Source organism: Plectropomus leopardus, chromosome 4 (assembly GCF_008729295.1).
Source record: "Plectropomus leopardus isolate mb chromosome 4, YSFRI_Pleo_2.0, whole genome shotgun sequence".
NCBI classification, from domain to species: domain Eukaryota; kingdom Metazoa; phylum Chordata; class Actinopteri; order Perciformes; family Serranidae; genus Plectropomus; species Plectropomus leopardus.
Window position 1 is genome coordinate 8604378 of NC_056466.1, and position 23695 is coordinate 8628072.

The 23695-nt window shown below is 38.1% G+C and overlaps 1 protein-coding gene across 1 annotated transcript in view; it reads right to left on the bottom strand.

Annotated features, from left to right (window-relative positions):
- Positions 1 to 1082: 1082 nt before the first annotated feature.
- The window catches only part of glra3 (glycine receptor, alpha 3), a 37526-nt gene continuing 14913 nt past the window's right edge, over positions 1083 to 23695 (bottom strand). Inside the window, exons 4-10 of the mRNA XM_042484435.1 lie at positions 18588 to 18811; positions 17076 to 17158; positions 11212 to 11349; positions 10527 to 10741; positions 7713 to 7862; positions 5087 to 5215; positions 1083 to 1130 (exon numbers count right to left, since the gene is read on the bottom strand). Coding sequence (XP_042340369.1) covers positions 1083 to 1130; positions 5087 to 5215; positions 7713 to 7862; positions 10527 to 10741; positions 11212 to 11349; positions 17076 to 17158; positions 18588 to 18811 — 987 coding nt within the window. The remainder of the gene's footprint in view (positions 1131 to 5086; positions 5216 to 7712; positions 7863 to 10526; positions 10742 to 11211; positions 11350 to 17075; positions 17159 to 18587; positions 18812 to 23695) is intronic.

Sequence of the window (23695 nt, forward strand, 5' to 3'; positions counted from 1 at the left end):
CAGATCTGAGTTTTAACCATCAGTGGAACTCCAAAAGTACTGTACCATTTCCCTCAAGTAGGAAAAGGTACAAAACATGTATTGCTTATATTTTTTACTGATAAAGGTATATTTTAAATGTAAGCACAGCAATGTACATAGTACATATGTGTACTATCAGTATATGGCTGCTACTCTTTACTACCCAGTAAAATCAGTGAGTCCTAAATGTGAAACATCTAGATGCCAATTATTTTAGGTTTCTAACAATCTAACTCTCACTCCCCAGTTGGAGAGTAGAAAACAGAAATGTCTTGACAAAGATAAACAGCAAGAAGTTGTTTTCATTAGAACCATGCAAATATTTCTGGGGGAGACACTGGTGTAAATATTAGAGAGCGACTTCACGGGAAGGCTTCATGCTAACAAGCTAACTGAACATCCTTCCAGGAAACACAGGAAACTGAGTTTGTAGAACAGTCTCTGAAAGTTGACTCTTAAAGGACCAAATCTGTTTTTGCATGTTTTAGTTCATTCAGGAAAAACCAGGTATGCTGCAGCAATATAGGCTGTTGCACTGAGTTTCTCCTCATTTACTGTAAACGGTAAAAAATCAACATACAGAGAAATGAAACTAGCATTATGCCTGAATCTACTGATGTAAACGTTACTATTGCGCAATGATGGACCATCAGATGCAACCCAATCGGCAATCAGCAGAATACATGTTGCAATTGTATGTTTCTGCAAATGTAAAATACATTTGTATTTTATTGTGTAGCAGATACGTTAGGACTGTGGGTTTTGACAACGCTATGCTAAATGTGTGTTTAGGTTTAGGCACAAACCCACTATGGCTAGGTTAAATGTTAGGAGATCATGTTTTGGCTTGAAATATTTGGCTTTAGTTGCACAATCAAGGAAATACAGCACTGGAAATACAGCAATGTCTTGGTAAAGAACTGCCTTCTGTGATACTATCTAAAAGTAGCAACAGGTTGCTAAAAGCAACCACATTTTGAGGCTAAAAAGCCGCTGGAAACAGCAATAACTTACAATGAGCGAGTTTTGCTGTTTGTTGGACTCACACAGTGGTCTGCAGCTTAGGAGGCGTAACCCCTAAGAGTCATACTATCCACCTTCCGCTTCACCTGCAGATGGCAAAGTCAGTTTTTATTACTGGGCGTGTGCAATATGTGTTTTTATTGTTGGGTGAGTGCAAATGGTGTCGTGTGCAATTTGTGCAATTTGTACTGAGTGAAACTATGACTGTGCAGTTGCATATCTGGTGTTGTTTTTGTTCAGGCTGTTTTGTTTTTGATGTCATGATGTGAAAACTGTTTCTGTTGTAAGTGTGGAAACTTTGTGAGTCCAAGACAAATTTGAGTCCAATAGAAAGTGTATCTTATCATATCGTGTCATACGTCACTTTAGAATTTTGATAAGATACATATGAAACATAGACACGCAATGTATCCATGGTTTGCAGAAATGTTAAATGCCAGCGTTTTCTTCTGGCAGCTGAGCTGAGAGTTGACTGCCTGGTTGGTAGAGCAAAGACACTGAAAATGTGAATCGGTTTTGAAAAGACTAGTAATGATAAGTGCATGTAAAAGAGTAAATGAGATAAAACATGCAAAAACACCAGAGTGGTCATTTGAGGCCTTGTTCTTATCAAAACGTGTGTTTAAGTTGCACAAATTGTTGAATTCCAATACTGGCGTCATAATGCAAAACAGGTAACACTGATGAGTTATCGGGAGATTGAGGTTTTTAAGTTTCTATTCAACATGAAAAACATAAGATTTTTATCTCTCACTGCAGCTGGCCATGCACAAGCACAAACCAGCCACGAGGCTGTTCACTGTGTCATGCACATCTTGGTTCAGGGCCAAATGTGCAAAAGGATACAGTTCATGAGTGACTGTGCATTTTTTTCCTGTCAAACACGTTGTGTATTTTAACCCTAACGTTCCATTCCACTGACTTCCCTAAGGTGTGTGTATCAACTTGTAGAGGCTTGAAACAGTGATAATTTTATCTCTGTGACAACTCTGACAGATGTCACATCTCAAGCAAGTTTCACAACTCTGTAAGTCACACAGAAAAACACTCTGTACTGAAAACATGCTTTAAGGAAACAACTGACAGGAAATCAAGTGTAATTCTTGGGGAAAAGGCTAAACCTGCAAAATCAGCGTATCACTCTCTTCGTGTGGCTTAGTTTTAAAGCACTCGCGGCTGTCTCAGTAGAAAGAAAACACATAATGTAATACTACAGCACAGAAACCTCTGCAGACCCCTCTGCTGTTTCAAACACAAACAGCCTGTAAATTGCAGCATCGGCTGATGTTAACAGCTGACAGGAATTAAAGTTAGAGCCAAGCTGTTTCCTAGAAAACACAATGAAATTCCACAGAAATGGTTTGTACTCTGGGTTCAGAATTTCACCAACCAACAATAATTTGGCAACAACTGGATGTGATTGTGTAACTATGAAATACAGTATATCAAGTTCATTTCAGACTCACAAACTGCAGATTGATGTTGACCTTTGTCACATCTATTACACACTCATCCTCCACTCGTCCTCCCCATACTGACTTTTCACTGCACTCACCATTTCAGTAATCCCTACACTGGCACTAAACATGTAACAATCCCAAATGAAGTCAATTTAAAGGCCCAGTGTGTAAGATTTAGGGGGATTTAGTGGTATCAAGAGGTAAGGATTGCAGATTATTACCTGTTGAAACTTCTACCGGTTTGAGGTCATTCAGTCTTTCATTAGAGTGTTATTAACCAGGAGACAAAATATTTACAGTGGTCTCTTCCTTTCCAAAACAAATGGACCCAGAGAACAAAACAGTAAATAAAGCAGTTTTGGATAAAAAACTTGAGTTACTCCACGCACCAGTCACGTTAACCTACAGTTTCAATCCATAACTGTGAAAACATGGATGCGTCATATACATCTTACAGAAGATCTATACAATCAGCACAGTTTCAAGGTTATGCCTCCAGCCATGGAGGAGGCATAAAAATGAATATTATTCTAATGCGTGTGTGCAAAAAATGCTGAGCGACGCAACAATGCAAATAGCCCTATCTTGTACCAGTGATTGATTTGTCCGTTCTGGGCTACTGTAGAAGAATGGTGGTTTAACATGGTGATGGACATAGACGAAGACCGGCTCCCTATGTAGATATAAACAGCTCATTCTAAGGTAACGAAAACACAACGATTCTGATTTTAACTTGATTATACGGAAAAAATACTTATTATATTATATTCAATTTCTCCCAACATATCCCCCTAAACCCTACACACTGGACCTTTAAATGTTTTATCCACCACTGTTGCTAATGCTAAATAGTTGCATATGAATATTTGTAGTAGATTGAGCTGCTCAGAGACAAAAAAAAAACAATGTACTTCTCCCTTTATCGTCTCATTGGGTTTGAAAAATGTCCACACAAACAATAATTTCTAAATTAGGATTTTTTGAAAATGTAGAAAAGCCGCCTTAATGCAGAAGGCAGAAAGAAACCTGTGTGTGACTGAACATGAGGGTGAAATGGAAAGTATCAAAGGAGTAGCATGTAGCATTAGTCACAGTGTAAACACGGAGTCAGTGTGGTGAAGTAGATGTTCAGTTTGATAGCTGGATAAAAACATGTCCAGTGTGGGGTTTGGTGGTAACAGCTGTGTGTGTGGGTGTAATGAGAAGTTTGAGGTGGGGCTGAAAATGCAGGGGACTAAAACACAACATTGGCAGCTGAGCTGTAAGACACAAGTGGGCGAAACAGTGTGTTATTCATGCATGTGTGTCTTTGTGGAGGTTTTTCTATCTCCAGTCCGTTACAGGACATCGTCTCTCCACAACAGTATTGATTGATCAAAGCAGCCGTCCATGATCTCAGTCTTCCATCATGGTTGATTTTTGCAAGGAAATTCCTCTTTACGTCTTCACATTTCTGGAGCTCATTAGTTGTCTGTAAATAGAGTACAGTATTAATCAAGTCCCCGTTCTTGCTCAGGCTTCTCTTGGTCTCTGTCACAGTGATGGAAGTCTTAAAAAGTCCCAGGTGAGGATAGAAGTTTCATAGTAATGATGTCGTGAAAAGAGGACTGGAAATTTGATAAAATATACACAAACTAACATGGATTTAGGAAGCGTCTTCAGAGAAACCATTTTTTGGTGCTTCTAAAGGGATACTGTGAGTTTTTGGCCGAGTTTTAAGAAAAAACATTGACTTTATTGTGATTTGCCTCACTGGCATCAGAAAGCTGAAGATGCTGACTGAACGATCAATAAAATTAGCAGCACATTAAAATGCCAACATAGCCAATTCCTTATGCAAACATATGAAAACTTAATCAAATATGCATCAACACTACACAAAGCTCGTCTTTGTAATGCTTGCTCGAGCGTCTGCGTCACTGTAGATGAGGACAAAGGATCATTAGTGTCACTGGGTTTGCCTGCTTGATGCCCACTCTATAAACAAAGGAACAGCGAAACAAACCAACATTTCATGCTGCACCTGTGTCTACAACATTTTTGCCACTTTGGTTAATGCTGGACAGTATTTACTGTGAGCTTTTTAAGTGCTGCAATCAAAAAAAATGGTAAAAATTGCTAACTATAATACTAAGTGTCCAGACTTTACTGCAGTTTATCATGAAACTGGTAACTGTGTCATCCCTAATAAAACGTTTACACATTTGCCTTAAATTGTAAGACAAAATAAAACACTTTATTGGAATGTCAAGTTCTAAACTACTGTAATAATTATAAAACAAACTACGCATCTTGTGCAAATTAAACTGATTATTATGGAACATTTTCTAAAAAGTTTCCTGGAAACACTGCAAGCAACATAAAGCTTTTCTTAATCTTAAATCTAGCCTATTATGAGGCATCAACATGACTTGTGCCAGCGACTCCCAATTTTGGATATAGTAATCATCACCCAGTGCTGCTGTTGATGTGTTCAAACCAGCAAACTGATGAGGGAGGATGTACAAAAACATAATATGGAAGTGAAACATGCACAAACACATGCAAACACACACACAAACACACACACATTGTGCCATTACCCTGTGATCGCTGGTGTAGATGTTGCTCATAGATCCATAAGGAGGGTCTGTCGGTTTGAGGCCGTTGTCAACATTAACACGACGGAGGGACTCAGCTAGCTCCTCTGGATCAACTGCACCTCCACTGGTCTACCAGTCGACAACATGCACACCAGTAATCAATGGACGGAAACCAAAAGGAAAAAAAAACAAACAAAAACAAAGTGCATCCAAAAACAGGGTTGGGAACACCATTCATTCAGTCAACATGTGTGTTAAATGGTTAAATGTTTAAATGTTGTCAGACAGATTTTGTTCAAGTGCTTTTATATAAATTCTGAAAAATTCCCGCAACGGTTACTTTTAAATGTCAAATAAATTCACTGATGCAGGTTCAAAGCACAATAAACTTTGTCAGGTAACTATGCAATTAAATAAAAATGACCCTTAGTGTGTTGCTATGTTGACTCCCCAGGTTTCTATTATTCATTCATAAAGGTTAGTCTGAACAAGCATTGTTTTGCTTTATTTCATCAAAAGACTGCTTTTTTTTGGTAAATATCTTATCCTCTACACATTACTAACAGTCCTTCTGATAATGGATGATCACACATTTTGGGGAGCCAGCCAACTCCACGAAACAACTGCAGCTGTTCTTTTTCACTGCTTATTTTTCAATTTGCAGCAACATTCAGCAAAATCAGCAATGCCAAAAATATACACAGACATTAAAAAAAACTTGTGGCTGACAGCTGAAGATGAATCCCACAGGACTGGATTTCTGACCAAATAGAAAGACCATTACGTGGCAGGGCTCAACAATAGGGACTGCCCAATTGCTCGGGGAAAGTAAAATGCCACGCTAGGCTGTAAATCTGGCAACCAGCTTGCCGGGTTGGTCTAAAAGTATGAAAGAGATCGTTTTTCCAGATCTGATGATGAAAGTAGCAAACGAGTGAGCCGTCCCGTCTCGTACTCATCTTCACTGAGAGTTACACATGTAACAATTTGACACTTAGAGTAATGTGGTGGGGGGTAAAGACAAACTTGATGAGGTAAATCATAGGCGAGCATTTCAGTTTTCCTGGAAACAGGATTTTAGTTGGCATTACATGATGTGAGCAAACTCCAAATACGTATTATGCACCTTGCCACAAGTTTTAGAGCCAGGAAGATAAAAATGGGGCGATTTTAAATGACAATTAAATTTAGTCTTTGTTGTTATTTGATAAACAATTGTACGGGACAAGTAAAAATTGGTAAAGTAGATTTCTGATGGACAAAAAACCCAAACCTTTCAGCCCTGTATGGGGTGTTTAGGATCTGGACCAGACACTATGCTGGAGTTGTTTCGGTCCATTTCATGATTATTATAAAGGTATTGACCTTTTTGTACTATATAAATATATAAATTGTAGTCACATCTCTAAGGATCTCACAACAATCGGTAATTCCAGTGGTATCTGTGAATGTCACATTTCCCTTTTGACGTGTTTCAGAACAATTTAAACTGAGGAGATAAACAGTTTTTGAGTTTATTTTTCAATTTTGAATCATCTTATTTGCAGCTTACTTTTTTTATACAGTGTAAGTAATAGTTTTAATGTTTTAACATATTTACATTTTATTCTTGCTGTGGCTTTTATGTTGTGTTAATGTTTTCACTATGACCATTTTAGATTGCATGGTTTTAGATATTCTAAATTATTTATTCTTTTACTCGGATTTATTTGCAAGGTTTTGTTTTGAAATTGTGTTCACATATGTGAACATGTTGTTTGAATATGTTTTACTTCCTGCCATTAGAGTGAACTGATCAGGTAAGTACCTGCACCTGTGAGTTTTACCTTTTCAGCAGAGACTCAGTTTTTATCCAATAAAAGCACGAGGAGTGGTGAGGGGCACGAAGGAGGACAAAGACATAAACGCCTTCAACACAGAAGCAGGGGGAGACTTTAGAAACGCCAGCGGAGAAGACGCCACTCGAGAGAGACACCAGGCGGGGGGAAGCAAGATAGGAACAGCTGCCAGGCCGAAACAACTGCACAGTACTCAGTACTGCATCACACAGAAATAGGCAGTCCACCTGTTCCTAAGTATCCCCTTTTTTATTCAAACATTTTTAACTCACCCCCCTTCTACTTTAAAGTAACTACTGTTCGTGTATGTGAGTTGACTGAATGCAGAGTTGATGCTTTCCCAACCCACAGAGATCGTGAACATGCACTGATGACGGACTCATCCTCTTTTTGGATGGCCATCTGTCAGAGAAATAACACAACTGTGAACCAAACAATTATCAAACCAAATAGATGAAGGTCCAGCCATGCTGCATCATGCATTAACACAGTCAGTGAGATGTGGGGTTTCAGGAGAGTCAAACATGCAGTCAGATGCACTCACACTTTTTATCTACTGTCACACATCGGGAATGGTGTTGTTTTCATTATTACTTTGTAACAACATGATTTTCACACTCTTCTCCCTCCTTCTCATCTAACGCTATTCCTCTCAATAGCAAACTGGAATAGCATGCCACCACCAGGTGGCGGCCTCAAACCAGAGTTAAGAGAACAGCAAAACAATCCATAAGTCTGTGTGCAGGTATAGACAGCAGTGTGCGTAGTGTTTGGGGATTTTTCTGTACCTTGCTTTTGCTCTTGTGATGTCGTCTGAATCGCAGCAGCTCCTTATGTTGCCTCGACACAAAGTTGACGGCAGCGTACTCCAACAGTGCAGAGAAGACGAAGAGAAGACACACTGCCATCCAGATGTCTATGGCCTTGACATAAGAGACCTGCAAACACACACAAACACCTCATTAACTTAAGTGTCATTCTGCAGACTTGCACCCACCAGAGACCTCTTGTAAATTTAGATGATCAATCAATCAATCAGATTAGATTTTGTTTTGAGATGCATGTTTGTTTTTACATTGTGTTTAATGGGAGGTGCTGCTGACAACCATTAAGACATATTAGTGAGGCAGGCTAGTGAGGGGTTTGAGGGAAGGCAATGCTGGTAAATCGGGTGGTCAGTTTCACTTTGAGTTAATCTTTAAAAAAACCCCAAACATAAATAATATTTCTGTGACACTAATGTGTTTAATAATTAATGAAAGTATTTTGCTTTTGACATTTTTAATTTTCTAGTGAAATAACTTTGAAGACAGTCTGTTTGATACAATCTTTGCATCTCAAATCCTGTAGCAACCAGTCAGAGCGAAATCCAACTGTTTAAGACTCATCTTTGCTAATAATATGTTAGATTTAGTGTATTTTCAGACTTATGTTAATTTTTGGGCAAAAAATTAAAATAAAAGAAAAAAGCTCCAAACAAAAATTTGGCGCCCCCCCCTAGGGTTTATAAACCTCCTGGAGACCCATCATCTAATCCAATTCATATTTTTCCACAATCACTACAGACAGTGTTTTAGGGCTGCAGCTGCTGCCCTTCACACACACACACACACACACACACACACACACACACACACACACACACACACACACACACACACACACACACACACACACACCCTTGGCTGTGCCGCTGATGCTTGTGTTGTCAAAATGATGCAGCCTCATTTCTTTATGAAATAATGACTTATTTAGACATGTGTTACATACTGGAGTGCAAAGTTCTGTCAGGCACCGGAAACATGAGAAATCTCCTAACCTATAAACACACACACACACACACACACACACACACACACACACACACACACACACACACACACACACACACACACTCACACACACGGACACCATCAGCCATGTTGTTGAGGTGTATGTGTACAGTATGTGTGAGAGAGATGGGTTTGCTAATAAGCGTTACGTAACAAAGTGCTCCATTTGTGAGTTTTTCTCATGCATACAAGATACCAGAACAAGACGGAGGGACTCTTTCTCACACACGCAGATACATGATGTGTGAAATCAACACATACTTGTGCTTACCCATGCACAACATCCGCCAATAAAAAAATAGTTAATTCAGGTCCCAGGAGAGGGAATAAATCAGCTCTGCCACACTTACACACATCCAGCCTGTTTGTCCACCTTCTTACCCAGTCACTTACCTATATCTATATACTGTATGTATGTATGCATATACATGAAATATATCCTCCTAAATAAATATTATGTTTATATATATATGTGCTGCACCAAAGGCCTGCGAGTTTAACAATTTGAACCAGATGGACACAATCTGTCTGAACATCCATGGTTACAGTACAAACAGGAAGTGCTTACAGCTAATACAGAATGACATTTCATGCTGCAGATTCACCAAAATGTAAAACAACACTAAATATACTAAAAATAAACAAAAATAAATAGGGCACAGGTGTAGCCCACAGCTAACTGACTCCATAGCAACATAACACTTCCTGTTTGCACCACCCAAAGCATGATGGTGGCACATTATATTTACATTACATAAAATAAATAAATATATACAGTTTCTGACAATTGCTTGTTAGGCCTGCAGAATTCATGGAAATCACAATACGACCAGGTGCAAAATCCAAATTGCGAGAGCTGCAATTTTTTTTGATGAAGGTAAAATGTGTCAAAACATACCACTGTAAAAGAAGCATTGTAGTACTACAGAGATTCACCAAATGAAAAATATAACGACCGACCAGCCGTTATCATTTCCAATAAAAGGCGACATAGGTGTGTTATGCGAGCGATAATGGATTGACAAGCCCATTAAACGTGGGTGTGGCCACGTATGAGGGGTTTCTGGGAGGTGATAGTCCACGATTTCACAGAGGAATTGTGGATTCAAAAAGTCCAGATGATCCACCCAACTTTTGAAGAGTTACATGATACCATAACAACTCTGCCTGCTGCAACATGCTCGAGCGAGGTTGTTCCTACCGACATGCCCATAGCTATAGCTATATATTGTTTCTCTTGTACTGCAGAAATCTCAGTTTTTTTAAACTCTCATTCCCACTGAAATTGCAAAGCTCATCAACAAAAGATGGTGGTGATTCTAGGCGACAAAACCCAAAATGTAAAGTTTGCACTCAACTAAAGGTTATTTTAATGGATTATATTGATGTCAAATTGACAAAAACACTTTCAACACTGTGTTTCAAGAGTTGTTAGATGACATGCAAGGAATTCTTCATATGTCATATTTTTTAAACAGAGTTTGGTGGTATATTTTCCACCAGGAGCAGGATGGGACACAACCCTAAAGTAATCCTATTGTAGTTTTGCAAATAGTGACCCTGCAAGATCCCAAGTCTTTGCAAAATCATACAGTGTGTGACTAAAAACTGTCTGTGTGAAATGGTGTCAGAAGTTTTTAAAAAGTCTTTAAAAAGTCTTTTCAAAGTGTTTAGAGTATGGTTGGCATAACCTGCATGTGTTGGGACAGTGGGAGGAAATTGGGCCACCTAGAATATACAGATGAATAATAAAACACATAAAACACAGACCTTCGGCAGTGAAGTCCTGGAGCCTGAGCTCTGTGTTGTCATTGTGAGGACGGTGGTGATGCCCAGCGCCACTCTGGCTGGGGCAGCGTCCATGTTGATCCAGAATGAGACCCAGGACAGAATGACGATGAGCAGAGAGGGGATGTACATCTGGATCAGGTAGTAGCCCATCTGACGCTCCAGGTGGAACCGCACTTCGATGCAAGTAAATTTACCTGCAACAAAACAGAGACGGCTTATAATAATACTCACTTGTTTATAATTACATGCGCTTCACCTTTAATTTTTCTGGATATACTAACAGTCTTCCAAAAACAGTCAGAAATATGCCGACAAAAACGCGTCTATACTTTGGGTCTGCTGATTATGATGCCCAAAATCTATAAATATCGATATGAAGGAGCTTCGTGAATCATTCAGTGTCCCCGCCCCCACACACACACTCGTCCCTGGTTGTCTGCTGTCTGTGGTCAGATCCCATTTAATGAAACGACAACATCAGTCTGGATGTCACTCTGTTTGTTTCTTCGTCCTGTAGCTGATTTTTTTTTTCTTGGCTTGATCCCGGCAGCGTGAACATGACTGATGAAACGTGACAACCGTTTCACCCTGTGTGCATGTAACAGTACCTGCGTCGTGATGCTAACAGCAGTGTGTGTGTGTGTGTGTGTGTGTGTGTGTGTACCTGTGTTGTAGTGCTTGGTGCAGTATCTGAGGTCTGATTCATCTTTGAGGATGAACTGTGGGAGCGTGAGGCCTTCGGCTACTTGGACTGGTCCATTCTCTTGCCACTCAAAGATCAGGTCGTTCATAGTGTAACCAACTGAAAAAACAAAGCAGACAATTTATTGATCAACAATTCATAAAATATTACACATCTTAAAGGTCAGTAACAACCATTGAAGTGACGTCTTGTGGTACTTCTGTCTCTGGGCCTTTATTTTTCAAATGTCTCAGAGTAGCAAATGTGCTTCTAAAACCCCTCTGTTTATTTTGACTTTATACCCAGATGCTCGTATGTTAAATTCTTAAATTATTATTGTATTATTTGATTAGAGTTCTGACTCATTAACATGTAGGCAGCATTTTAATGTCGTACTCGGTGGAGAAGAAGTTGAAGCACTTGAAAGTGCAGAAATACATCATCCGTTTTGTAAAAGATTCATTCATCTTCACTGATTTATTTGTATTGCATTTCTCTTTGCAAATACGCACTTTTTATCATTTGTACATTTTTATCAACTTTGTATTACTGCTTAGTCTTGAAATTTTAATCATTTAGGCAATCTTTGTTTTTATCTTTTTTAGTTTTTTAAATATTTCTTTTTAAATATATATATTTTAGATATTTTAATAGGAGAGATATATCCACAAGGCATTTTTTGGCTTCTGATCTCTCCTGCACAGTGTTCAAACTTTTTAATTTAGTTTTTTTGTCTTTCTATCCATGTGTATTTGCAAATGAAACTATACTAAACTAATTTTGTAGGCGCCATCATGTTTTTTATGTGACATTCAAGGTTAAAAATGGGAAACAGCAGAAAGAGACACAAAGCAAACAAACAAATGTACGAGGATAATAACTGAGCGAATGGAAGCCACATTAAAATGCATGCGGTCAGTGCACTGTCGGGCTTCTTGGCAAAAACAGAAACCAGCTGTTACAAGCCTACAGCCATACGCAAAACATTTGGTCCTTTTTTCCCCTTAGGGTTCAGCAAAAAGGTTTTAAAAAATTTTTTTTTTTTTTAACTTGTATACTATGTTCAAAAAAAGAAAGAAAGAAAAAAAAACACTGGACGCCCTCAGCCTTCAACACAAGCATCCAAGCCTCTGTGGCTGGATTTTTTAAAATCTTAAAATCGCCCGTAGTGTCTCCAACTGTCAACTCAAAGCATTTACAAGATCTGCTGGTCACAGCAAATGCATCAACTCAAAACTCTTCCCTCCATTTCTGTTACTTCAGTCTTGTAAAAAAGGGGAAAATCATCATATCATTAATACAAATGGGATTACCTGACAATCTGTACATCACAATACTCTCAAATATTAAATAAAATTACTATTATATATTAAAGCTTCAGTATATATAATGTGTAATGCTGAAATGACTTGGGGATGGATCAAAGTGTTTTTTTCTATCATGCATCACTCCCTCTCGCTTTCCCTCTGTATGTGCGTGTCTTTATGTTTCCTCAAAACAGCACAGCAACAAAAATAATCTATTATATTTACATATATAAATATAAAAACAGAGCTAGATGTATGTACGGTAATGGCTTTTGCTCGTGGGCTAGAGCAGAACAAACCCACCAATGAAGACAAATAATCTGTCCAAGTGTTATCTGTCCCCCGGGGCCAGGACAGAGGATGAATTAGTCATCATAAATCTATCAACATTATTAAGCACGACTTTGTATTTCCTCAAAAAGATACGGCCATGTGTCTGCTTCGATACTGTATCCTGTCAAGCGGAAGGAGGATGATACTAAATATACTTTGGTGAGATGTATGGATGAATGAAAAATGAGAGAAAACATGAGAATACACGGCAAAATAAATGTAAAGATGGAAAGTAATACATAATGTGATGTGTGTAATTCAGGGCCTGAATCTCAGAGCAGGGTTGCAGTTGTGCAGAATTTCATAGACTCCAGCAAAACTAGCGGTTAAAATTCACAAACATATTTACAGCGATGTCTAATAATATTCAGCCAATGTTTGCACTGATGCAGAATGCAGGCAGACCTGAAGGAACACTGCATCACGCCATATTCACACTGGATGCAGAAGCGCTCCCATATATCAGCTGTTGCACAGTCAGCAGTCGCCTGGCTGTTAACACCAGAAGCTTGTTTCTATGTGCTGAACAGCAAGCAAAACTGCTCTTTCTAATCACATGTAGAGCTCTGTCTCTGTCTGCTTGTGTGTGTCTAAAACCAGTTTAAAACCACAGATGTCACGGTCGCCACGAGGTCCCCTCTTTATGCCTCCTTTGCATTTTTACACAATTAAATGATGGTGGCATCTCTCGGCTGCCGTGTGTGATTATACACTGCATTGTGACATAAAACATAAGCGTTGGCAGCACTTTCTAAACAATGGCTTTAACTTGGCAGCTGATCTCCTTACCCTCTGCTCAGAGGTTAAGGAGCTTCCGAATCTCATTGTTTTCTCAGTCTGTAAACATTTACAACCAACAGTCTTCTTTGAATAAACTGCTGACAGCTCCCACGGTGGGAGATAAACACGTCGTCAAAATGTCACACTTGCCCCACCCATAGTCACGTCTTTTCAGCTTTATGTTTTATACAGGCCTCGTTTTGGGGCTGTCACAACCTCTGTTCCTGGCCCAGAGGTGAGATCACTCTGTCCCCTCTTTCCACGATTGTACGTTATATTTATTCGGAACAGCACAGCAGCATAATGGTGCATTATTTTCATGCTGAACAGGCAGTGTAAAAACGGCTTATGTGTGTATGTCTGTGTGTGTCTGCTCGTCTCACTCGCTCTCTGTTTAGACACAGTTGACAAATATGTGTAAGCATTTGATGCATAGTTTATCTATCATATTCCTGTGTAATATGCTATATTCAAATGTTGTTAATCTGTTGTTTTATCTATCACATGGTAGAACAAAATGTACATTTATATTTATACTTTAGTGTTTAGATATATTTATTTTATATTAGTACTTATGTTTAAATTTTATTGATATATTCTACACTTTCCTACTTCTTTAAGACTTTTGAATGGGAACTTGACTGCTCCTGGATTGGCAGAAAAGATCACAAGTTGGCAGCTGAGGTCAGGCTGCGGTACATCCTGTGTAAACAGCCCCAACTGGTTAACATGGACACTAAAAAGAAGTGGGCAGTGCACAACAACAAAAAATCAGTGTACTTTGTGGTACTTCCTCGTAGCTTTCTCCCTTTTTTAAGAAGGCTACGCGCTTCCTCTGCTGATGCAGCATCTCTCATTAGCATACAGACAGGTTTCAGTGATGTGAACTGAAGGCGTGCAACAACGATAGTCTGCTGGTGGAATTCCAAAAGAACCAGCACAAATGGCAGTGCCAAAGATGTCAGCGTTAACAACAGTAATCCTCAGACTCCTCAGACAGATAATGGTAATGCTACTAAAGTGAAGTAGCAGTCCAAAAACACGTTCCAGACATAGACTGTATAAGTAATTTCAGGATGACTGGTTCAGAATACATCCATGGCTCAAATTTAACCAGTGTTGGATAAAGTACCTGAAGGCAAAACTTAAGTAAAATTGCAGATATCTTAACAGAAAATGTCTTTGGTAGAAGTTAAAGTCACCTACTAGAATTTAAGTATATGATATTTACTGTACTTAAGTATCAGAAGTAATTTTATAATATTAAATGTAATGAAGTGTTAAAAGTAAAAGTACAAATAAATGCAATGTACACCACCCTCAAAATGGAGCGTACATTACGCTTGAAGAAAAACACACACGGCCTGTTGTCTGTATATGGTGGGCTCTATGTGTATGTACACAAACCTAATCCCCAACAGTTTACAAAGCTGCGAGGTATTTCCATGCTGAAAATCCCACATTTCTGGTTGGAAATGATTAAACATGTTTTATGTGCACTGTTGTATGTTTACCTCACTTCTCATGTTTTATCAGTGTTTTTGATATTTTTTTTAATGTAATCAGGGCATTCTTTAAAAAGAAAGCTTGCTCTCAATGACCTTCCTGTTAAAATAAAGGTTAATAAATAAAAAGCATGTAAATTTCTTAGTAGATAGTTTGTCCTTTTTGGAATAAGGGGACTATTTTGTGCATGTAAATGCACTTAGTAATGTGTATAATTCAGAGAATTCAGAGAAGAATGACAAAATCTGAGAACAGGACCCCAAAAAGTGTTTATATCTCCCCCTATGTAAAGCACTGAAGTGAGGAATTCCAGGTCCTGTTATTGTTTGCATATCTTTATCCACACACTTGTACTTCACTGGGAATTTCAGTTTCTACACAACGTTCAGTCTATTTTGCTCTTTGCAGTGTGCAGCTCCTGCCTGTGCAGGTGATGGAACAAGTTCTGCTCCCTGTTTGAATCCCGAGCTGCATGCTAAACACTCAGTAGCGTGCACAGCTCTGTCTCTATATGCACAAAGGCCCTGTGGCTTTGGCATGCTGCTCTGCGCCCACAGGGACTTTGTGGGTAAAAAGACAGGAGACACATCAGTGATGTATAGGATATACATACAGCATGAACACGAGAAGTCATCGCAATTAAGATGAATAATAAAGTGAAGCGAGAGGAAGCAGGAGTGGTGGAGCGCGAGATGAGCAATGTTAAGTTATTTATTGACAATATGTGGCTGACATTGTTGATTTGTAGCACATTGCTGTGAGAAGCTTTATATTTTCATCCAGTTTAATTATGACTGCTGCTCATAGAGGCCTACTGTCATGAAACCTTAATAGAGTGGGAATGCGTCATGGAGAGGTCAAAGCTCTGCTATGATTTGATGAATAATAAATAAGAGAGGAAGGAGACAATTGTGATGAAGAAATAAATCAGCAGTGACAGAGACTTGTACAGTAGTTGCATGTAATACCAAGGTGAAATAGACAGCCGACGGGTGTATTGACAAAAGTTCAATAATTTGCTTTGCTCACAACTTAAAGAATGACAACAAGGGAAGGGACATTTGTGTCCCCAGTTTGTCCTTCAGACAGCACTTTACCACAGGCTCTGTCCCATTTTAAGAGGGTAAGTTGCCTGTAAGGAGGCCCTGCCTTAAAGGCTGAAGTCAGGGAACGAAAGGCTCTGGAGCTCAGTAAAACTCACAGATTATGAAAGATAATATCATAGATACTCTGCAAGATGTGCACTGATGTCTATCTTTGGTTATTTTTAGGAAAGTGTACAATTAATCCCCCTGCCAAGTGATGGGTTTCTACCCTCTTCCTACGTCTGTGTATCACAACATGTCTGTGTGCAAATTACTAATTACGATTAGAACTAGGTTTACGTTCTGTTTCGTGCAAAATTAGGGTTGGACATTTACTTTTTACTTATGGCTACAGAAGCGTTTAGGGAATGCATGATGTCAATAAGGGTCGTCACAAGTATAGAACTACAAACGTGTGTATTTGTGTATTTTTTAGGGGTAGACTATATTGGTTTCTCAGGGTTTACACTGATATTGATTATTTGTACTTAATGAGACCACTAACCAATATTTGGAACAGATATGCATTTACAACAAAATGAAAATCTGTTGAAATTTGAAATTTGGAATATAGCAAACGAAACACAAAACTTTGCTAAAAACTCATTTAGCAAATGTTAAACAAAACAAAACTTTTTTAAAGTTCAGTGAAAATGTAAATTACAAAAGGTAAAAGTTCCTTCAATTCTGACACATTCTTTAAATGTTTTCATTAATCAATTTTGATCATTAAAATAAAACGCAAATACAGATAATCAGCAAAATGCCAAATATCTGCCCCAATAATTGGCCTGGCCAATAATCTGTCAACCCCTAGTACATATACTGTACTCACAGCTCTCCAGCTGCATGATACATGTCTGAACATCCATAGGGAAGTTCTTCAGATCCATGGGGCATGACAGAGTTAATGTTAGTCTGAAAGCAAAGAGAGAGAACAAGAGAGCAGAGAGTCAAAGACAGTGACAGGATTTGAATTCATCCGTGAATGTTGCATCAATGTACAATATCAAAATGCTTTTATCTGTGCTTATTTTATATTCACATAGCGTTAAGTGGGATATCTGTAAAGCTCAAAAACAGAAGCACAACCGCTCTGCAATATCTAAGATACAGCAACTGCCATTTTTACTTAGAGAGTGCAATCAGAGGGATCCAAGACGAACATAATAACTTTCATAGAGCAATTCTGAACGTCTATCAGAATCTGAGTATTAAAGTAATACTTTACCTGCAAAATGACTATTTGTATTTCAGTGACTCACTGCATGTTACCTTGTATTCATGAGGAAAACTTTGTTTTACAAGCATGTCACCACAGTGAATGGAGAATCGAAAAAAAGCAAACATTCTTCATTAACTGAAGTAATCATGGTCCGCATTTAACAGCAAAACATTATAAAAACATCCATTTAAAAACTTTCACACAACTGCAGTATAATCCAAGTCTAATTTAAGCAGTCATATGATCAGTACTTCTAAAAACATTTGCATTTTTACTAAAACGTCACAATAATAAACATTTCTGCCTGCCATTAGCGCGTCCTGAGTGCCTGAATTTGAGCTCTGCATTGTACTGTTTCTCTACTGTCTGCACTGATGTGCTTTAAATCAGAATGTTTTAACAAAATGCATGTTTTCTTCAATAATCTAAGGTTATACCTGGTCAGTAACTGATATAGCAATGGTCATTTTACAGGTTAAGTATTCCTACAGTGAATGTAAAATTTACATATGCACACATTCAAAACCATTTTAGTAAAGCCTTGGCGAGTTTTTGTGTCTTGGACAAAATAAAAATATTATTCACGTATTTGTTTGGGCCCACATAACACATTTTTGTAAAAAGGAATGGTTATTGAAATTCAGTCTTTAACAAGTAAGTGTTGGATTATTAGTTTACTCCACAATATTTTGGGTTGTACTGTTCAGTGTGGTTGTACTGGGAGTAAATAAGCTGTTGGTTAATGCACTGTAAATCAATAAGATTATATCAGAAGATTTTGTGAAATTACAAATTAATATTGTGATTAAACAAGAGTACAAATATATTCTATATTCAACCATGCACCATCGTACAGAACTACACTGCTTATTTTTCACACCACAGATAATATTTTCCTACAAATCCCATCTTGTTTCCAGCTGCTCCGTGTGCCTCGAGCCAGTTTGGTCAAATTCAAAAGAATAAAAGTATGTTTGGAAAAAGTCTGCTTGTCACTTGTGAAATTACTTTCTGTATTAAGTCAGACACGACTGACCACACTCCTCTAACACTACTGGTGTTTGGCAGCTTTAATAGTGTTAAACGCCCCCACAAGCTAAACAGAGCCCACCCCATACTTACCTTATAGAGTACAAAACATTGCCGTTCTTAAATATCCTGAGCAGCTTATTATCTGTAGTGACTTCGTGAAAATGGGCCCCCTTCTCATTGGCGAAGAACAGGTCAGGTTTCCAAATGGAGTCTAACATAGAGGGGTCCAGGTCCAGAGAGTCGTCTGGGTATTCAGCATAGGCGAGCCTGGGGTCATTCCACTGCTGACGGAGGAAGATATTTACACGGTAGTCCTGTAGACACAAAGAATAACACAAATACATCACTTACAGAGACATTAAAGGGAACAACTTTAACTCTTCAATACCTGGTTCAAAGTCACTTTTCAGATTCAGACACCTTTTACAACCATTTAAACTGCTGAAAACATGGGAAAAACCATAATGAGCAACTTCGCAAGAAATGTCCTAGAAACTGCAAAAGGTGTAAAAGATGGCAAGATAGTGATTTGAAAAATAGCTAGGGGGATTATAAGATATTATCAAAAATGAGGATAAAATGTCCAAAAACTCTATTTATAATTATCCTTATTATATATTTAAAATTTAGTTACAGAAAAAAAAATCTTGATGTCTTTTTCCCTTTTTAACTTCCTCTTTTTTCTTATTTTTAAGCAATTTTCTTGTAACTGTTTAATAATTTTTGGTTCATTTCTTGTTAAGTCAATCATAGCCCTCTTCCCATGTTTCTGAAGGAAATTAAGCCAATTTGTTCAGTTTTCAAAGGGTTTAGGAGCCTAAACACTAAAAGAAATTTGCATGAGGAACCACATTTAAAAAAATTGTGTTAAAGTGCTTTATTTCACAGATGTAGTACTACTGTGTTGTTGAATGATTCATTCAAGAATCATTGAATTTGAGAAATTCAGCTTTGAGAATCCGATACCTACACTCATGTTGTTCCTGTGCAGAAAAACAATTTTCAGGAGCACGTTACCACATGTGAATATAAATAAAGCTACACTTGTCACTTCGTGCCGTTTCTGGAACCAGACTTCCCATAATCAATCACCCCGGCTGCTCAGTGTTTCATGTTTTCATCCTGGTTGAAACCTGCTCTAGCTGTGCACTGATGAGGCAGATGCGTGCAAATTATTCCAAGCCCTGTTACTCCAGCTGTTTCATTGGATTCGGTGATGTTGGTCAGCAGTAGTGGAAATTGTACATAAATACATATGTTACAACTGGGTTCTTGATTTCTGCTTGCACATCAAACCTTCCACCACATCTGGAGGCAGCTGCGTCCTCATCATTACCATCGGCACACTGAAGCACACTTAAGTGTGAGGGTGGAGTTGAGGGGGAGCTAACAAGCAGCTATAGTGTTGCAGCAGTTTGTCACGGGGTCATGCTCAAATGCCTTTGCTTTATGTGCGTCAGGTGAGCAAATCATAGTCCCCGAGGCTCCTGATAGTTTCTAATCCATGGGTGAAGCCATTATTAGACTTATGTATTTATTTACTTTCAGGAAAAATGCACACTATCACACTATTACACATCTCTGTAAATTTGCAGTGTTAGCCAAAAGGTTCATTTTCAACCCCCTTTTTTGGCCATATGTTTAATAAGCAGTTCAAACAACGATTAAACACACAGCAAATAAAATTACAACTGGACAAAGCAAAACATGAACCACTGGACGGACAGAAAAGTTTAGAGGTGTAAGGCAGCATCATGCAGACTAGAACATGTAAAAAGCTGGCAATTAATACAAAACAATGTTGAGCAGACAAACCACAAAAGCAGTTAAAACATGAAAAATAAATAAATAAAATCACAATCCATTAGAGAACAAATGTAAAATCAGAAGGGAAGCAGTCTGACAAAAACAAGCAAAAAGCCAATCGAATGAGCAGGTCTGGTTGGGTTTTTTTAGACATGTTGTATATTTAGCAGGATGTTCTAAAACTGGAAGCTCTTACTGTAAATGCGGTCTGAAAAAGATTTTTCCTCCATGGGATAACTATGTCCACTCTAACTCTTGGTCTGGTTAATCTATCCTCAACATTTTCCTGAAAGATGACTGAGAAAAATGGAGAAGGTGCTGGTCTAATAACAATTTTGAGTAGTAACCCTTTGAAACCTGAAAAAAAGGCAATGAGCAATTGAAGAAATGACCCAAAACCTAATTTTTGCAGGAAGTGAATAAAAAGTACAAGAAAATTACCTGAAAATTGGTTAAAACAACAACAAACAAACAAAACAAACAAAAAAAGTAAAAAGAAAAAGAAATGGAAAAAAATCTTAGCATAGTAATAATTAGTTAATAATAATAGTTAAAGTTAATAATAACAGTATTTACAGAAAATATGCTGATTTGGCACCAATCTTGAAGCTCTTCTGACCAAAATATAACACATTCAAAATAAAAAAAACTACAAAAATATATTTGAAACAAAAACTCTGATTCCTTGTATAAACCTATTACACCCATTACGTCATTCCCCACAGTGATTCACTAACTCTGACTGGCAGAAGAGTTTCAGCCACTATCTTCTAGCCGCAGGTAGATATAACCCAAAATAAAAAAAGCAAACATTTTATTCTATCATTCTGATGATAAAGCTGCAGGAGGCATCGTGAAGGTTTTGAATCCACAATTCCTCTGTGAAAACGTGGACTATCACCTCCCAGAAATCCCCCATATGGCTGCTCCCATGTATAAGGGGCTTACCTTTCCATTATCACTCGCATTACACGCCTTCGATTGGAAATAATGACAGCCAATGCAATAGAAATAAATATAGATAGAAATAATCCTGCTAATGTTATGAACATCCATCGCCATGCTTCTTTGAATGTTGTCACGAGACGTTGTATAACATCACTCAGCGGAAACGCAGTCATCTCACATTTGTGCTTTATCAACATTTCAAAAATATCGCTCAAGTTTAGCACAAATCTAAAATGGAAACCTGCCCTCTCTTGTTGCTGTTTGTTGTATGATGTTTTTTTTTCATGATATAAATTGCCTCTCCAAGGACAAGTTCTCTACTAAGCTAAAATAAACCAAATTAAACTTATATGTTATTAAATAAACCAGCTGGGGTCATATTTGATCACAGGGTCACATTTAACAGCAGTTCAATCTGGCAGTCTATCCGTCTTTCCAGCTGCTTTAACCTGTTAATGAGGGTTATCTATGTGGGAATTATACGCAATAACAGGAGATAAGCCTGGTTTAGTTGGGGGAGGGGATGGCTTCGCATAACTCAGGAATGATATCATGTGGTCTGAGTTTCCTATTTGTGCAGCAGGAAATGCTTCAGTGATAATGTAGGCCATTTGTTTATTTTTCCAATGATTTTAATGGTCCGTGAGAATAAAAGCAGCATAATAATCTGAGGGGAGCACAGGGCGTCTCAAACTGGTACCTCGATAGTGAACTGAGTGTCCCGATGCCAGTATCACTCCATTGCACTGCAAGTTCAGCTCCCTAGAAAATTCCCAGAATGCACTGTAAAAGGCAGTGAGCATATCTGCTCACTATGCTCACTGACTGGAAGTGACATCACCACTCTTCCACTCGGCTACACTTCCAACAGAGCCACAGCCATCGCACGGTGAACACAGATGCGGCTAATGAAATTAAGCTCGGGTAAGTTTGATTTAGGTGTGACAGTAATACTAACTTTGGCCGATGCTTTTGGCCCACATGAGTCAAACATGTAATATTTATTTCACGAGCTGTGTCCTCTCCGCACTGATCATGAGACAACAGTCCCTTTGAGGAGCAATGTAACAACGTACGTTTACAAATGTAGAATTACAGCTACGTATTTCACTTTTTACACACTTTATTCTTCATTTTTTCATCTCCTTTGACACAATATATTCATCTAACTCAAGAGAGCAAACGTCATTATAATCACTGCCTAGGAATCATGTAGCAGATTCATTAGCCTGTTAGTGTTCATTGATGCAGAAACCTAATCAGAGCTGGAAATACAATTGACTGTATAGTGATTCACTGCCTGCCCGAGGTTACTCTGAACGTCTGTGCCTACAGATGTGATTTCTGTTGGCAGGTAGAGAGGCTCTCATTTCAGCTAATCAGTAGCAGTTTTTTTTTTCTGGTGGTTTCTTGATTAGCACATGCATTAAATACACAAGCCCTTGTCATTCTGGTGTCTTCAACTTGTCTGTTGTAATAAGTCAGCTGCATAATATGTACAAATTTATACCATGTTTTTAATCATGCATTGTGCTTCACAAACATCTTGAAAATTAGAATGGATTATATTTATAGGTGGTAATTGAAATCCAAATGGACTTGTAGTCTGGCTTAGAAGTCAATCACTCAAATAAAAGACAAGTGATTAAAGCATTAATATTGAGGCAGGTACAGTAGCCTGTTGAGAGGCTTATTGCAGCCAGGAAAATTTGGGATTATATGTTTCTGCAAACCAAGAAAATTTTAAATATGTAGTTTCATATGTATCGTATAAATGGTTTAAAAGTTACATAATATATATTACTAGACTTTGTCATGGATGGCCTGATACCTGACAAGCTGCAGACCACTGCTTAAGATGTCTGCATTTCCAGCAGATTTTTAGCCACCCAATGTGGGTGTGTTTCAATCCGCCGCTGTTTGCACACCAGGGACAGTGTCACAAAAAGCAGCTGTTTTTCCAGTGTGTTTCCAGTGGGAATTGTGCGACTAAAACTGATTATTATAATCCAAAACATAATCTTTTCACAACTATAACTAAGTTTTTTTGTGCCTAAACCTAACCACACACTGAAATGCAAAGAAATATAAACTTGCAATGTATCCACAACATAAAAATGTACAATTGTAACATATCCAGGGTTTGCAGAAATGCACAATACTAACATATTTTTCTGGGTTACTTATTGTGCTATTATTATTATGTGTTATCCTTCACAACTATAGCGCTGGTGGCCATTACTAGAAATTACACTTATAAACAAAAATGAGTTTCAATATATATATTCCATCTTGAAGTTGAGCTTTAAATAGGTCTTTGTCCATATCTGTTTATACAGCGTTAAGGGGCACAAATAAACAGTGGATCAAATGATGTGACTGAATGTTTAATGTGAGAGGTGCTGCTTATAGTGATGAGTTTGATGACTTGTCCTTAGCTTTTT